This window comes from Solanum verrucosum, unplaced genomic scaffold (assembly GCF_900185275.1).
Source record: "Solanum verrucosum unplaced genomic scaffold, falcon-dt-bn FXZP01000278.1, whole genome shotgun sequence".
Classification (NCBI taxonomy): domain Eukaryota; kingdom Viridiplantae; phylum Streptophyta; class Magnoliopsida; order Solanales; family Solanaceae; genus Solanum; species Solanum verrucosum.
In genome coordinates, this window is record NW_026020332.1 from 4,178,685 (window position 1) to 4,196,398 (window position 17,714).

The following is a 17,714-nucleotide window of genomic DNA, read 5'->3' on the forward strand; positions in this document are numbered from 1 at the left end:
AATTATGCAATATTGTTGTGGGATACTGGGATTTGTATAGCAATTTATAAGCTAGTAATCATTATCTTCTTTTGCATTATCAACCAAGTTAATGTACAAACTCCAAAGTTTAGGTACTGAACACCTCAAACATTGGCAAATCTTGTATACATTTACATTAAATACATATCATCAATATTGGAGGACGATCCATTATCATGCATCTCCCATTTAGAGTGATTTAGCAGGATCTTATCGAAGATGGTGCCTGCGAGGGTAAACTCAATAGAATGATACAGCTATAATAGGAGATGCAGAAAAAAGTTGCATGACTGGAAAGAAAGGGGAGGAACCTCAAAGTTTCTTTTGTTCCTCGACGAATTTTGCAACGAATAGTTGGAAGGCCAAGTTGCTGATGAGCTTCATAGCGATGACAACCAGAAAACCCTGGATATAACAAGAGAAATTATTTAAATTCTCTTTAGCTATTAAAAATGAAGTACCAGTTGAAATAAATAGCAATGAATAGACTATTAGCTTAGGCAAGAAATCGAAAAGAAGACGTACCGTAATAAACCCCATCTACCTCAAGCACATCAATCTGCATGTGAGAAAGAACTGTCTGTGAGTCTAATATTAACACCAGACAAAATTGACAAGAACTAAGGCAAAACTTCTACCAGTAATTACTTAAACCATAATTGAAGTGTCAAGAGCAACGTTTCCCCATAATTAACCAAATAAAGTGCAGCACTTTAGAGATGTCAAGGCTGTCATCTCTCTTTTAGCAAAGGAGTGATGGGAACTTGGTTCAGGAGGGGGCATAAATGTTATCTGGTTGTCATTTTGTGAAGTAGTTCACCAAGTTTTACAGTTGAACTGCATTATCAGGCAACAAATTTTTCCAAGTGATAGGTGAGCAAATGTTCGATGGTGTACTCAGCTTTTGCAACTCTGTCTAAGAGGGAAGAGAGAACTAGCAACTGACTATGAAACTTTATTAGTTTCGACATCAGAATAACAATACAATAGAAAGAATACTACTACAACTATATTCATGAGCCAGGACTCTCCCATCTTAGAGCTGTAACAAAGTTTAGCAATCAGTACACTGTATGCTGTTGCTAAAACGGGAAAGGAGAACAAACTTTTAAACTGGTTAGAAAAGCAAAAGAGAACCAGAGGGCAAATGCATTGAAGATGATTTCCTTACCTTCTTGGGGACCAGCAGTCAGGAAGGCAATGTAAGATGTAATGTTTAGGAAATTTTTTGAGTCTCAAGGAGTTATTTCTCTTTTTATCATGTAATTTGATACTCACAATGAGACCTTCTGGATTTTTTATTTTTTTTTGGAGAAACCAACTTCTAAGGATGTGAAAATCTCCCATAACAGATTTCTAACGAATGTTTGACACCACCTTGCTTGTTTGCACCTCAATTACTCAATCATCCAGCTTTATTATCTACATGCTTATGTATGATCAAGAAGCTTAATCCAGTACTTAATTTGTGGTCATCTGAGAACCTTGGGGGTCTGGGGCTACAATGCAATATTTTCTTTAGCTCCCCACGAATTTTATTTTCGAAAAAAAATCCATTTTAACTTTGTTATCCTGCCGTACTACCCACTTTTTGCCATCCAAAAGAATAACCCTGTGACCAACCAACTACAGGCTATTCCTGTTCCAGGGTACAAAATCGTGGCCTTCTTTCTATCTAATCAACCTGCTTTCAGATATATCCTAGTTTATTGAGTTCCCTTATTTCAAGTTTTTGTTATCCAGCAGACTTTATCAACGTAATAAAAGGCTTTAATCATTTCTTTGTTATTAAGTTCAATCTTTTTTACCAACCACCTACAGGCTATTCCTGCTTGATGTTAATTACGCCACAAGGTTCCTATTTGATTCAACATATTAATACTCCCTTTGTTTCAATTAATACGTCTAACTTTATTTTTTAGTTTGTTTCGAAAAGAACATAATTTTCTATATATAGTAACTTTATAATTTCAACGTTCCACATGACATGTTTAAGACCACAAGCTTCAAAGAGCATTTTCGTACATTATGCACATCTTTAGTTTAGCACCGCATGATTCATAAGTCTCTCTTATTTTCTCAAGCTCTGTGCCTACTCAAACTAAGACACATAAAATAGAATGGAGGAAGTAGTAAAATAAACATGTAAGAAGAACATGAATCTGCAACTTATATATGAAGGCAAAATAGCATCTAATCATGTGAAAAGTAAACGACAGGATGATTTAGTAGTTACAGGTACTTGAAGCCCGATTTCCTTGATACTATCCATAAGTTCCTTCACTTTTTGCTGGTCATTAGATCTGGTACGCATGAGTGGCCTTCGGATTTTATCAAGGGGAAGTTCAAGAATCACTGGCCCAGCAGATTGAGGCACACCAGGAGTAGCCCCTGAAACAATATTATGAATAATTTATACGCATTAACCTTTAACAAGAAAGTTAAAAGCATTATGTACTTGAAATTGTTTGTTAACTCCCAACAAGTTTACATGACCAATACAAATACGAGAACTGACAGGTTTAGGAGTAAAGACTTCGCAATGGAAAGACAGCTATGAAAATCCAACTTGAGATGCTAATTAGGCGCACCGAAAAGTAAGTATGTATTGAGAAGGAAAGAAATAAGGATTTATGAACTACATATTCCAGTAAGTGTGCTTTTAGTCTTCTTTTTTTTCCCGATAACCATGCTGTTTGGGCCAACTTGTGGGCACCTCGATCAATTCCACGGGATACCTGCGACCTCTAACCAACAGATACCAGGTAACTCTGTCCACCAAGTAATTATGCTTCTAGTTTTTGTTTCTGATTTATAGATGGGGTTGGCTGATAGAAAATAGGATTGATCTCCATCCTTTACGGTTTTCGCCCTCGATTAGAGAACTATTTTCCTCTGTATGTTGTACAATGCATATTAGGGATCAAAAATTCTATTCCATTATTTTCTAATCTTTTGCTTACCCTGGCAACAATAACCAATTATGAGCCAAACCAATAAATGCTTCTGCTAAGCGAATATCAACTCAAGGAATACAACCATTTACCAATTCAATAACTATGGATACACTAAAACTCTTTGTATTCTGCTGAACTAATTACTGATCTTGCTATAATCACTGATGTAAAAGGTCTATAGCAAGAAATCTTTGAAACACCATGAAAAAGTTCAAAAAACAAAAAGCATATACTAATAGCAAATAACAAGAACGACAACAACATATCTGGTGGAATCCCACAAGTGTACGCAGACCTTACCACTACCCACATAGGTAGAGAGGCTGTTTCCGAAAAGCCCTCAGATCAAGTACAACAAATTCAAGTAAAAAAAAAAAGAGAACATATAATATAGCAAGAAATGTATGATTTCAAAATAACTCAATTAGAAAGCAATTCATTCAATCCAAACAAACTTGGTTGAAAGGTTTTCACAAACAACCAAAAGCACACACCTTTAGCTCAAATTTGGATTTATCTAGATTATGGTGTCACAGAAAAGTTATATACACCAAAATTACTTGATTTGAGAAGAAACCCATAATTTCTTTTTTATTTTCCGAACTCTATAAATCTTTTCATAAAATAAGTATTTTTGGCAGAGATTCTCAATTACCAAATTTTAGACATAGAAGATGGAAAAAGAAAGGCACATGAATACCATTAGAGGAGGAGGAAACAGTGAAGCTCCTTAAACGCAGATTATTTGGAAGTTGCAGAACAAAATTTGCCATTTTCTCTTTTGTATAACTTCTTGAATCTTACTGAATTTGATGATATATGAAAATAAAGGGACCTTGTGTTTGAATAAGAAAAACTGTCCGGTCCTTGTGGAGTTCAGTAATTGCTTAGAGACCCTTGGATTTTCTCTCTTTTCCTCCATTACATCAATAAATTGCAGCATTCTGGTTTTCTCACTTCCATGGCTGCTATGAGCTCTCTCATACTTTTGCGGTACTGTTCCCCCCCCCCCCCCCCACACACACACACACAATTCCTCCTTCTTTGATTTTCTACTTATTGAAAGATGTGATTTTTTTCATATTTGCAGAGGCCCTTACATAGTGAAAGCTTTGGGTTTCATAAAGGCATCAAATTACATACCAAGAATCGTACCAGCCTCACGTTATCCTCTTCAATCTCAAAGGTTTGTAAACTTCTCAAGGAGATCCTGAATTTAGTGATTCAATATCCATATATTGCTTTTGAGAGCTTGTACATCATTCTGGTCTTGTTGTACCAATAACTTTGTCCTTTTTGTTGAGGAATCTGTCCTTTTTACTTGCATCTGCAAAATGGGGTTCTTGCAGTCCGATTAATCCTTTCGCATTGATTTCTTTATAACTCCCTTATGTGATGATAATTGACTGGATACTGAGCTTAAAGAATTGTGTATTTTGATTCAATTTGACTTTAGATAGAAAAGCAACAGGTCAATTTTAAATTTTTGAATAATTTGATGATTTTGAGTACATGGCAGTTGTAGAGGTTAAATTGAAATGTAATGGTGTCATAACGTTACCGGGTCTCCTAAAATGGAAAGGGGTGTCATATGAATTGGGACGGAGGGCTACTGATGCATTAATCATACTAAGTGATTTCATACATTTCTTATGATGGTCGTTTGAGTGTGGTGGAGCTACTGAAACCCCTTGAATGTGTCATCTTAGTTAAGGGATGATTACTGTTTCTGGTAGTCTGAGTCTTTGTTGTTTACATTATGAAGTGTTTTTTTTCTTTTGCTTCTCTTGTTACACGCATAATATGTGATTGTAGTCGTGTCAGTTGTATCTGAATGCATATTCTCGTCATAGTTAGCTTAGTCTCTTATGATAAATCTGTAACTCAGGCTATAAGCCAGACTTCAATGTGTCAGTTATGATAAGTGTTTTCTATGTTTGACAACAAATGTGAATCAGGAGCTTACTTGTAGAAATATTTGTAACTTAATTAGGATCCTCTTTTCCCTCTCCCTGAGTTCCTCTTCGAATTTCTTATTGAGATTTGTTTTCTTTTTGTAAAGACAGGTCTTATGTAGCTGCTGCACATGATGAGGAAGCAGCTGCCAGGGCAGCTGCTGTAAATGCTGATACTGGAGCTCCAACCATGTACTATTTTTCCCATGGATAGAACGTTTTGTAGTTCTATTATAAGTTGAGATTGTCAGAGCTTCAATCTAATTAACGGTGTTTGTATCAGTTATGCATTCTCTTTCTGGTTGTTATAGAATATATGTGTTACTTATGCTTATAGGAAATAGGAGACCTTTAATTTATTGACTACTGGAGGTAATTATTGAAGAAGAATCGTACCATAGAGTTGCCTTTTTAACTAAAACATTGAAGTCATTGGCACAAAAAAATTATAAGTCTATACCATTATTTTGAACTCTGCATCTTTTTGTTGTATTGCGTTTTTCTTTTGCAATAGTTATCCTTTTTACTTGCATTTCTTAGTTCAGAAACCTCCCCGGTGTATATCTCCTCAAGAACTGGAGTGTAGATTTTGGAATCAGATGAATTGGTACACAGGATTTTTTTCACGGCACTTAGCAGGCAGCACAAATGAAAAGGCTGATTGCTAAAACATCTGCTATTTCTTTCCCTTGATTACTTAATAGTAGATGATAACTAAAAATGCATCTGTAAGAACAGATATGTCCACTTTTGCGAATGATATGACCTACATAGTAATATGATATCCTGACTTTTGAAATAATTACTTCAATTCTCATTAAATATCAGCATTCAGTTTTAACGCAAGATGTTACCTCATATTTGGTTTCCAACTTTCCCTCTAATACGTATTATACAGCATTAACTTCGACCTTACAAAGAAACAGGAAAGATTTGAAGTTAATTGAATTGTTACAAGGCAACAAGTGTTTGTTGTGGCAATAGTTAGCTTATATGTTCCATGATTACCTTCCCTGAGAAAGAACGATTAAACTGATCTTGGTTAATTTGTTGAGCTGCTTAAGCGTTTGTTTCATACTAGTAAATTTAACGTGAACATCCACTGTTTGACTTGCATACTTCCTGTCAGACATGGTGACTGAATGATCATCTAGGCTCACTGTATTCTGATCAATTTGGTTTTTGTGCATTCAGATTTGATAAAATCATCGCAAAGGAAATACCTGCTTCTGTGGTATATGAGGATCAAAAGGTTCTTGCTTTTCGCGATATCAATCCTCAAGCTCCTGTTCATGTTCTAATTATCCCGAAGTCGAGGGATGGATTAACAGAGCTTGGAAAGGTGGGGTTTTTTTCCCTTTATCTAATTTCTGATATTATTACAATGTGGTATGCATATGCCTAGTTTCAAGGAATGTGTATCTTGACTTTTGGTATAGCACAACTCACAAGTCATACCAAAATTCAGCATTCGAGAGTCTCTATCTAAATTGTTTGTCCTGAAGTGGAAATAGACGACCATAATATCTCCACAAGTTCATATCCCTCTGGTATTGGCTTTTTCCCCTATACTTGAGATCTATATAATCTGTTGGTTAAGGCAAGCACTTATTTGGGTGTAAAAGGTGGTCATCTTGCACTGTTTTTTGCATGATTTTACGAAGTTATAGCAGTTTTATATGAAAGTGCTCGTAGCTTGACAATGATGATTACAGAATAAAGAATAGAAATATTTAGGAAAAGACTGGAATCTAGGAGCCCGTGAACAACTTTATAGATTAGCAACTTAGAAGTTGTCCCTCAAAAAAGTCAATTTTGCTGTGTTTTACCTTCTATTTCTTATGTTTATGTTCATTTCCGTGTCAATTTCTCTGGTAATTGATATCTTGCAACTGTTTCCGTTCTGATTTATGAAGGCTGAACAAAGACATGAAGATATATTGGGCAACCTCCTTTATGCTGCCAAGATAGTAGCGGAGAAAGAAGGCATTGTAGATGGTTTTCGAGTTGTCATTAATAGTGGTTCCTCTGCATGTAAGTCTATATCCCTTCTAATATTCCCTACTCTCCTCCAAAAATGTGAACCTAATTGCTAACATGGGAACTTTGTATGAACAATGAATACAATGCTGTTTACATCTAAAGTTTTCTTTATTTATCTTTTAAGAGTTTAAAAACAGCTCGACAGTACTTAATGAAATAACAGAAGTAATCTTTTTCCTCTCTTCCTTGCATAGGTCAATCTGTATACCATCTTCACTTGCACGTACTTGGCGGAAGACAGCTGAAATGGCCCCCGGGTTAGAATGAAGCTTGGTTGCGAGCAAGTTTTCCAATCTCTCCATTGATGTAACATGACATGTGAACCGATGTTCAACATCTGAGCATGCAATAAGTACTATTGTTAGATGTGATTCAAGTATATTTGGTGAATGACTACAGATACTTGTCTTCATTGCAGTAACCGACTAACCGTGTATGTTCTTGATCAACTTTTTATCTGCATTTCCATGAATGCTGTGAAGTACTTCACCTGTTTCCTTCTCAAGAATGCCCTTCATTGCTTCTGTTGGTATTTATGTACACCTATTCTGTGCATGATTTATTAGTCTAAAGCTCTTTCTTGGAGTAGCTAGCCATTTGGTTTCTCCCAGTTGACTACAACCATCAAAAATGATGTATCAAACACTGAATTCCCCCCACAACAAAAAACGTTAGGTGATTTTCTCGTTTGTCTAGGTTTTGGTCGACAGAGTTGCCCTCACACCTTAAGCAGAGTTATTTGGTACTTGTGTTGGTAGGAGGTAGCAGGTGCATAAGTTGATTCAGATTAAAAAAAACATGCTGAATTCTCAAAATTGAATATCATTGTGAGATTAATGTCAGATTTAGCCAATTTGCAGCAGGCATTATTGAAAGATCATATGTTAGCATTGATATCTCTATAATCACTGCGGTATAAGTTACACTGATTAACAGTATAACCCTTGACTTGTCTGTGCAGGATACAACAACCCAACTATGTTTATAACTCTAACAACTCCGAATTAGTTGAAGAGTTTAAAGCTTCACCAAAAGAACGCCTTTTTTCAATATACAATTACTACTATCTTTTGTATAGTATAGTAAATAAATTGGAGATTTAGAATATTTTTCTTTGTCTCAACTCTTTCTTTCACTACACTAACCTCAAAATATAAACTCCACTCCTCATCTTTTTCATTATTTCTGTATAACAACACAAAGAAGAAAATATCCTTTATATAGGTGGAGAATTTCTTCTACAAATAAATATCAAGAATGTGGATAGTCGTTTGAGAAGTAATGAACAATTAGTAGGAGATAATAAGGACAACATGTCATTATGATCGCATGAATTATAAAGAGAATTACTATCGTCAATACCAAATATGTATGTTTTTGTAATTTACATGTCATTCTATTATTTTAAAGATTTGCAATTTTATCTCTTTGTTTCCTTGAAAATTAAGTAAAAAAAAATATGTCTTAAAATTATTCATGAGCGAAAAAATAGGAATAAATAAATAGGTTGAAATGAAAATTCAGTAAACATTTCCTTTCCTTGAGTTGCCACCTTCGTTGAAATGAAAACCAATAAACAACTCCCTCTTCGTAAGCGGTCATTGTTAAAAGCTCAAAATTTTAAAGTTTAAAAATTTGATTTTTGCAAAATATTTCAGATTTATCTCTACTACCTTAAAGTACGAACTCACTAACTTGAATGTTAAATTACTATAATATCCCAATTTAAAGACTCAATTTAGTATATATTCTATATTTAATATTGTATTTATTTACGTTGTATTATATTAAAAGCATACACCTTTTCACATTGATAGGTAGTTACTTTTTCGAAGGATTGTAACTTTTTTTTATAGAGTTGTGACTTTTCGATGAGTTATGACATTTCTGAAATGTGATTTTCTGAAGGGTTGTGACTTATCTAAAAAGATACGATAAACACCTTTTCATACTATACTTTGTTGTCTATAAATAGAGGGGATTTCTCACACTTTAAAACTACGAATTTTGTGAGTTTTCTATTCTTCTTCTTAAAACAAGGAAGGTTGTGAGAGTTGTTCAATTATGCAACTATAATATTTTTTGTGGGTAAATTAGATAGATCAACAAAAATTAAAGCAACAAGAAGAATCTCGAAATAACTCAACTTCAAACGAGAAGAGTATCTTGAAAATTAATTTGTACTCATTTTCATTGCCATAAAATATACTTTTGCAGCAACTTCTACTTGACAAGAAGTTCAACGGTTTTTCGTTGCACAAACAATAACTTGGTGTTCAGAATATGAAAAGTTTCAAACTGTTGGAGAAAAAATATTTGATCAAATGCTTGTTTGAAGAGTCCAAAGTACATTTAACAAGTACTCTTTTGTTTTCAATTTATTTATTGTACTTTTATTTTTAATCTGTTTAATATAGAATGTTATTTTATCTTGGGGGTGGAGTGCATCTTTAAGACCACAAAGTTGAAAGACATTTTTATATATTCTAGAGAAAATGGTCTAAAACCCCTCCAACCTATACCCCAAATCTCAACTACACACTCCAACTTTACGGATGTCCTATCACCCCCCTGGACTATTTAAAAATGAAATAAATGACTCATTAAATGATGATTTGGCATAGAGAGTGTAGTCACTCTCTTTGAGAGAGTGAGAAGCAAAAAACAAGTAAAAAGAATATGTTTATTATATTTTTGTTACAATTAAATAGTATTATGTATTATTTATTTATTTTTATAAGCAAAATGACACCGTTTTAATGGAGGATATTACTTTCCCTTTCACTTTGGAGAAGAAGAATCAACAGTCCCAACCCCATCTTTGATGTATGCTAAATTTTATATTTGTTAGAGAAACTCATCGAATGAGCCGGCAATGAAGAGGAAATAATCACTGGAAAAGATGAATTCGCCGGCAAATTCAAAAAATCATACTTGAGCTTCGAAGCTCTTTATCAATGGTTGTCCATAGATTTGTATTTCGCCTTTCATTCGTCAATTTTTTTAGTTCAAATCAATTGATTTAGAATGGAATTCTCATAAAGGATTCAATTTTGTCTCTACAAATTAGTAATTGCAAATGAAGATTTTCAGATTTAGATTCAAACCCAGAAACCCACATTTCTTTTTTGATTTTGATAGCTTTGTACGTCAATGGAGTTTTCTAGTTTTTGGCTCAAATCTTCACACCAAATTCGAAATCAATTAACAAGTAATGTGTAGATTCCATACACCAAACTTAATCACACTCACAGATTCGCACAAATTCGATGAACACGATGGAGAACAATAAGTTTTTTTCTTCAAATTTTCAGAAATTAATAAAGCCAAGAAAACAATTGAATGATTTTGAGGCAAATATTATAGCAATCTAAAATTTGATGGATCAATTTGTGTATATATATCGTTTACAAGTTTTAAAAGAAAAATAAAAAATAAAATAGAATAAAGATGAAAGAAGAAACAAAGAATATAAAAAAAAATCATTGACAGCTGGCTGCGCGTGTCCACCACTGCAAGTTATGAATGTGGGTGTTCAGTTTTAGGGTGTTATTTATTCCACTAAAAAATAGTTCAAGGGGGTAATTGGTCCCCTATGAAGTATAAGTGTGTAGTTGGGATCTCGGGTATAGGTTGGAGGGGTTTTAGACCATTTTCTCTATATTCTACGTATGATCTTTAAAAGAAAAGTCTTCTTTATTTTTTAAAATTTCATATCAAAATAAAATTAGACCAATTTATATCTATCTTTTTTTATCTATCTATACTAGCTTAAAAGAATGAGCTACTTAACTTAAATGTTAAATTATTATAATACCCCCAACTTAAAACACCAAATGTCGTATAGATCTTCTATATTTTATATTGTATTATATTTATTTATGCGTATTATATTATATTAAAGATAGTCATGTTTTCACATTGAAAGGTTGTAACATTTTCGAAGAATTATTACTTTTTGATGAATTGTGACCTTTTTAAAGGATTGTGACTTTTCTAAAGAGTTGCGACTTTTTCAAAGAGTTGTGACTTTTCTGAAGGGTGGTGACTTTACCGAAGAGTTATTACTTTTCCAATGAGTTGTGACATTTTTGAAGGGTTGTGACTTTTCTAAAGGGTTTTGACTTCTTTTTTATAAGGCACAATACAAAGTTTCTCATACACTACCCTTTTGTTGGGAGTAATTTCCCTAGATAGTCACCCATGTTTGGAAAATTATCTAGGAATATCACTTATGTTTGTTTTAGGACTACTATATCACCCAACTTTATATATTTTCCTCAAAATATACTTGACAACAATAAATACATTATCTCTCTCTTACTAGGATGCCATGTCACATTATTTCTTTTTTATTATTATTAACAAATTTTTTTAAAAATAAGACAACCCATATATTATACACGGTAAATTTTTTTTTATATAAGGAACTGTAATATGAGCTCCTCCGATTCTTCAAGAAAATATGTGGCTTCCTCCGGTTCTTCAAGGAATAAATTAACGAATTTGCATAAGAAACTGTCTCCTGATCCGCTGTATACCTTTGATGTCGACCAAAGAAATCGCCACAAGGTAAAATTCAAGTTTTCTTCTGATTCTTTTATTTTTGAAGTGTAAATTGTGAAATAATTTGAATACTTAACATGATATTGGAGAAATTTTCTTAAAATTTAGGGGTTTTTTGCTTGCTTGTTTTTTAATAGGATATTTCTATTATTTGAATCTGCCTAAGCTTTGAATAGTTTTTGTAAAAATCTTCTTTTTTACCATGAACAAGAAATCTTTGATTTTTTACCGTGAACAAGCAACAAATGTTTATAGTTTGTGTAAAAATTAATGTTCCTAATATCTAGTTTATCTCTAAATATCCAACTAAATTTATTGTTTCCTCATCAGCTTTAAGGAACTAGTTTAATTTTTCCTTGACAACAAAACTAAATTTTTGTATGGATATAACGGCAAATACTCGTAAATGAAACATATGATAAATATTTTTGCTATAAAATTGAAGTAACTAGATTTTCATAGAGAATGGATTTCTGCTCTCTTATAGATACATTAAACAAGTTGTCATTTTAAAAATTAAAAAATATTATTAATAAATAAAAAATGTGACATGGCATCCTAGTAGGAGAGATATAATGTATTTTTTGTGTCAAGTTTATTTTGAGGAAAATAGGTAAAGTTAGGTGATATTGTAGTTTTAAACAAACATAAGTGATATTCCTAGGTAATTTCTCAACATGGATGACTATCTAGGGAAATTACTCTATGTTGGCTATAAAAAGAGAGGCTTCCTCAAATGTTTAAACTATGGGGAAGAGAAGAGAAAGTATATTTAAGATGTGTAACTCAGAGATTTTAAGAGTGATTAATTTTTTAATTAATAATATTCACGTTATTTTAAAAAATAGTGTGGTGGTAAATGGTTTGATATTCACGTGCAACATATATATATATATAGCTGAGGTTCGAATTTGCATGAACATATACATAATATGGCAAGAGATGATTTCTGAACAAGCCCATTAGAATTTAAAGGTAAATAGTTTACGTTTTTTCCATCCAAGTTATATCATCTAATTTTACTCTAGTACATCTAAAAATGGTAAGCAATTTTAACATGTGTTTTTAGTCATGATTAAAATTTAGATATATACATGAAAAAGTAAATAAAAGAATATTAAATAGATTTGTAATTGTTTTAACAAATTGATCATTAAAGTTTATTTTTCTAAATTATATATAGAAATTTTATTTCAATTTGAGCTTATTAGAAATAGACTTTAGTTTTGAATTTTTGAAATTTAAATTAGTTTTTGACAAAATAAATTATGACACACAAACCTGAAATTTAAGATAAATTTTATATTTAATTTGGATTTTCGATCTCAATATGAATTAATTTCAAAAGTGAAAATTTTATCAAAAAAGTTATATTACAAACATTAGTTAAATAATTATTATCCCAATTCTGTTTGGTTTTAAGTTATAAACAAACCCTATAAATATTAATTAATTTTTCCAAATCTTGAAGCAATATTGCACATGGTTTCAACACCATAAATATTGGGGAACAATCCATGAATCCAAGACCCAAACTCCGATCACCGCCACCGTCCTCCGTCGTCATCTCCCCGGCGTCGCCACCCAAATCCCTAATCAACAAAATGCCCAGAAAATTTACCAGATCAACTCTTACACTGGCCACTACTTTGTTCTCAATCTTAGCTTTATATGCTTTCTTCAACACATTCATCTTCTCAGACCCACCAAACAGTGTCTCCAGTGTTAGTTTCAGCAGGAATTACAATACCCAGAGTTTGAAATCTGTGAAAGTTTACATGTATGATCTGCCTAGAAAGTTTACGTATGGGGTTATTGAGAGCTATGCGTTGGCAAGAGGTGGAGAGAAGCAGAGTGATGATTCGTTGCTTAAGTATCCTGGGAATCAGCATTCTGCTGAGTGGTATTTGTTTTCTGACCTGAATCGGCCGAGTTTAGAACGGGTCGGGTCGGCTGTGACTCGGGTTATGAACCCGGAGGAAGCTGACCTTTTCTATGTGCCTTTCTTCTCGTCGTTGAGCCTTGTGGCGAATCCGATTAGATCCAATAATGCTGTTGTTGCACCTGTGGAGAGGCCGGCTTATAGCGATGAGAGAACGCAGGTAGGAATCACTATTTGTTGGATTATTTTCTTCATGATTCATGTTTCTGGAATTGCATTGTGTTGCTTTTTGAGTTAAAGTTTTCGTCTTTATTGTTCTAGGTTGCTTCTATAAGTCTATACTTGTTAATTTAGTTACACTAGTTATAATTGGTGAATTGTGTTTTAAATGATCTATCACAATTCTAGAGGACTCCCTTTATTAGCTCAACAGCTTGTTGCTTAGATTTTCTGGTTGAGCTTCTAGACATGTCCACATTGATTAATACACATTGGAGCGTAGAATTATTTGATACTGTGTTGGCCAGTAGAACTATGTGATACCTGAGATGGCTGCTACTCGATTATTAGTTGAGGTGCACATAAGTTGGGTTGGACAACATTGTAATCAGAAAAAGAAAACTAAAGAAAGAGGATGATGGTCGTCTCATGCTTGTTAGATCTAGAAGTGCCTTTGTTTCTGTGTATACATTTGTGTTTCGGAATTAAATTCCATAGAAATGGCATATGATTGCATTGTGCTTGTTGCAGGAGTCTTTAATTGAATGGTTGGAGCAGCAGGAGTACTGGAAAAGGAACAATGGTTGGGATCACGTGTTTATATGCCAGGATCCTAATGCCTTATACAAGGTTGTGGATAAGGTGAAGAATGGAGTGCTGTTAGTTTCTGATTTTGGAAGGCTGGCTCGTAATCAGGCATCTCTTGTTAAGGATGTCATCTTGCCCTACTCACATCGGATTAACACATACACTGGGGATATTGGCGTTGAAAATCGGAATTCCTTGCTCTTCTTCATGGGCAATCGATATCGAAAGGAGGTAATTGGTGGGAAAAGTTTCATAATTTGGTATTTGATCATCTTGTTTCTGATATAGGATTCATTTTCACTGATACTGTCTTATTTCTTCTGGATGTGCTGATTAGAAGAAAAGATGCATTTTTAATAGATATAAGTATATAACTGTTATCTATCCAGTGTAAAGTCTAGAAAGCAACAACACTTTAAAGGAACTAAGTTACCCTGAGTAAGACATCCTTCATTTCCATATCCACAATTGCTAAACATAGGAACAAATTCAGAATTTCATTCTTTTTTTTAATAAGAAACATATACATTTGCTGCGAGTAGAGTGCCAACAATCCTCATCTCAATAGCCATCTTTTGGGGTTGAATTAGGCCCAAGTTCTATTTTCTTTACAAGATTAACTTTCTTCCCTTAAGATACTACCTCATTTGCAGAAAATGGTCCCGCTTAGTTTCTTCTGTTAAGATACTATGATGAATTGGTATCACTATACTTATCAGCAAAAATAGAAAAGACAAATGGTATCACTCTATAGTTTTATTTGCATGTTATGTGTGTTTCCCTGCACTCAATGTACATCACAGTTTCATAGTAATTTACATAAAGCTTGTTTGCTAATGTGTCAGGGAGGAAAGATTCGTGATTTGCTTTTTCAATTGCTTGAGAAAGAAGAAGACGTCATCATAAAACATGGTGCACAATCTAGGGAGAGCCGTCGTGAGGCAAGAAAAGGGATGCACACTTCAAAATTTTGTCTGCATCCAGCTGGTGATACTCCATCAGCTTGCCGCCTTTTTGATGCTATTGTGAGCTTATGTGTCCCTGTAATCATCAGTGATCACATTGAATTGCCATTTGAGGATGTTGTGGACTACAGGAAAATTGCAATTTTTGTAGACTCTAACACAGCTGTGAAGCCGGGGTTCTTGGTTAAAAAGCTCAGGAAAGTAAGCATGGAGAGAGTTTTGGAATACCAACGGGAGCTGAAAAAGGTATTTACTAGTACATAATTCTTGTTCCTGCATCCTATTATAACCAGAAATAAATTTGCAAATTGGAGTTATACATACATTGCACACTTTGTACATAAATACGCATGTGAGGTTCTTTTTCTGTTTTTCCCCCTCGTGTCTTTGATTGAGGAATGGTAAAATCTATAGATATACTGACTCACTCTAAGAGGTGTGTGTGTGTGTTCCCTTTTTCCTTTCTCAAAGAGTTACTATCTTGTTCAAATGCATCAAGGTTTAGAAGGATCTGCAAGATTTTTGACAGTCAACAAAGAAACAAATGAGCAAGGATCGATGAATGTTTCTTATGTTCCATTGTCTAAAAAAATATTCTCTATCTGTTGGATCAATGAAATCTTTGATATTGCGATTTCTGCTTCTTGTCTCTTCTATGGAAACCTCCTTAGAGTTAAGCTGAAGCTGTTCAATTTCATTTGAAGAAGAATGTGTATTACAAGAAATTGTTTTTTCAGCTGCGTCCTCTTCTGTGTTTTTCGAGAAGAAGTTCAGTTATCTCATATCTGCTGAATCACTCACCAAAAGAATATAGTTTATTTTAGAAATTTAGATTAGCTCTCTAGGTACTTGACTCATTTAATTGCTAGCAAAGGCGGATGATCTCTTATCCAGCTAATTCTAGTGCTTTAGGCCAGCTATTTAGTCATGAAGTGGATAAAACATATTATGATCTGTTCCAGATAGGTTACTGTGTAACTTGTTCTTACATGTTATCTTTCCTAAATTTACTTCAAGTGTCTCATGCTATAGTTAATGTGGACTCTTTAACAACTAATCAAACATAAAGAAACCCTTTGATTTGGCATGTTTGGACCTTTATGTTTTCTAGAACAAAGTGTTTAACATATGTACTCTTGATTTGTGGTATCTTCAGGTGAAGCATTACTATGAATATGAGGACCCAAATGGAACAGTTAAAGAAATTTGGCGACAGGTCTCTTTGAAGTTGCCGCTTGTTAGGTTAATGATCAATCGTGACAAACGTCTTGTGAAAAGAGTTTTGCCTGAACCAGATTGCTCTTGTCTCTGTTCAAACCAGACAGGAATCTTGACGACATTATGATCCAGACTAGTGACATTTTCTCAGTCACCATCCACTTTGAGCATTTGTGGATCACCCTTAGAGTACCTGACTCTCGGGGAAGAAGATGGTAGATCAAGAGGCTTGTACTATTGTAACTTATATCTGGGATGGTATGGTTGCTATCTGCATTCATTGATTAATATCCCTGCTAACAAGTAGAAAATCCAGTTTACGCTAAAATAAGGATCGGTCTAGTACATTTTGATACATACATAGTATTACTTATTCATTTCACACTTCCTGGATGCATGCATTTTGAGAATTGCAGTGACTAGAAGCAATTCTTTTATGTGTATTTATAATGTTGTACATCATGATATATGAAATCACAGCTATATGAAGGCTTTTGTCTCAAAATGTCTGATCTTTCGTCTCTTCTTCTGTAATTTTCTTTTGCCAATGTTCCTTTAATTTCAACATGAGTTCCACATAAAAAGTTCCGGGTTAATAACACTTTCCTTAACTGTTAATAAATTTCAACGTCATTTGTGAGACTATACTGAGTATGTTATTGTTAAACTTCTAAAAATAGTTCAAATATAATAAATTTGAAAAAACTACATAACTAAGTAAACATAACTACTATATATATATAGATTTCCAAAAAAATGTATAACATAGCTATTACTTATGATTCTATAGCAAATCTCTCCTCTCTCTTCCTTTCTAGCTCGCCACCCTCTTTTGTCTCTCCCCTCTCCTCTCTTACTTTTCTCTCTCTTCTTACGTTCTCTTCTCACCCCCACCCCCTCTCCCTTTCTGCAATTCACTACGTGAATCTTTGTTCTTCTATGTTTCTTATATCAATATAAAATTTCATTAAAAGTTTACCAGAATTATTTTTATCTGCACCTTTAGTTTTTGGCCTTCAATATTTTTTGGATGGTTGTTGATTGTTGATTCATTTTTATTGGGTTAACATTTAATGGTGATATATCAAAATTTTCCATTTCAGATTCTTGATTTGTTGTTCAAAGTATGAAACTCTGAATCTTCTCTTCTTCTCAGATTAATACAATCAATTGTATCTATGTATCACAATTTTTTTTTATATATGTGTATAAGAAAACTGATACACCTATTATCATATTTCATATATTATCATAAAAGAAACTAATACAACTATTATCGTAAAAAAAAAAAAGGATCCGT

General features: G+C 33.5%; 3 protein-coding genes across 3 annotated transcripts; 2 read left to right on the forward strand and 1 right to left on the reverse strand.

The window, feature by feature from the left end:
- Positions 1–77: 77 nt before the first annotated feature.
- Positions 78–3,788, reverse strand: LOC125836314 (sulfiredoxin, chloroplastic/mitochondrial). The gene is made up of 5 exons (XM_049515498.1): positions 3,679–3,788; positions 2,258–2,412; positions 547–580; positions 333–426; positions 78–247 (listed from the first exon to the last, which is right to left on the reverse strand). The coding sequence occupies exons 1-5, from the start codon at positions 3,749–3,751 to the stop codon at positions 232–234; spliced, it is 372 nt and encodes a 123-aa protein (XP_049371455.1). The 5' UTR covers positions 3,752–3,788; the 3' UTR covers positions 78–231.
- A 131-nt stretch (positions 3,789–3,919) lies between these two features.
- On the forward strand, positions 3,920–7,465 carry LOC125836310 (14 kDa zinc-binding protein). Its single transcript, XM_049515493.1, has 6 exons — positions 3,920–3,971; positions 4,069–4,164; positions 5,045–5,125; positions 6,128–6,275; positions 6,850–6,967; positions 7,171–7,465. Exons 1-6 carry the CDS (start codon positions 3,940–3,942, stop codon positions 7,236–7,238), a joined length of 543 nt encoding a protein of 180 aa, XP_049371450.1. The 5' UTR covers positions 3,920–3,939; the 3' UTR covers positions 7,239–7,465.
- A 5,550-nt stretch (positions 7,466–13,015) lies between these two features.
- Positions 13,016–16,931, forward strand: LOC125836356 (probable arabinosyltransferase ARAD1). The gene is made up of 4 exons (XM_049515533.1): positions 13,016–13,644; positions 14,175–14,462; positions 15,077–15,442; positions 16,353–16,931. Exons 1-4 carry the CDS (start codon positions 13,060–13,062, stop codon positions 16,539–16,541), a joined length of 1,428 nt encoding a protein of 475 aa, XP_049371490.1. The 5' UTR covers positions 13,016–13,059; the 3' UTR covers positions 16,542–16,931.
- Positions 16,932–17,714: the final 783 nt, after the last annotated feature.

Bases quoted from the DNA above. Each gene is read 5' to 3' on its own strand.
- LOC125836314 (XM_049515498.1), bottom strand. From the start codon at position 3,751: ATGGCAAATTTTGTTCTGCAACTTCCAAATAATCTGCGTTTAAGGAGC. The intron at 2,413-3,678 runs GTATTCATGTGC...ATATTGTTTCAG, and splicing joins TGTTTCCTCCTCCTCTAATG to GGGCTACTCCTGGTGTGCCT. The intron at 581-2,257 runs GTAACTACTAAA...TCTCACATGCAG, and splicing joins AAATCGGGCTTCAAGTACCT to ATTGATGTGCTTGAGGTAGA.
- LOC125836310 (XM_049515493.1), top strand. From the start codon at position 3,940: ATGGCTGCTATGAGCTCTCTCATACTTTTGCG. The intron at 3,972-4,068 runs GTACTGTTCCCC...TCATATTTGCAG, and splicing joins AGCTCTCTCATACTTTTGCG to AGGCCCTTACATAGTGAAAG. The intron at 5,126-6,127 runs GTACTATTTTTC...TTGTGCATTCAG, and splicing joins GATACTGGAGCTCCAACCAT to ATTTGATAAAATCATCGCAA.
- LOC125836356 (XM_049515533.1), top strand. From the start codon at position 13,060: ATGAATCCAAGACCCAAACTCCGATCACCGCCACCGTCCTCCGTCGTC. The intron at 13,645-14,174 runs GTAGGAATCACT...TGCTTGTTGCAG, and splicing joins ATAGCGATGAGAGAACGCAG to GAGTCTTTAATTGAATGGTT. The intron at 14,463-15,076 runs GTAATTGGTGGG...CTAATGTGTCAG, and splicing joins GCAATCGATATCGAAAGGAG to GGAGGAAAGATTCGTGATTT.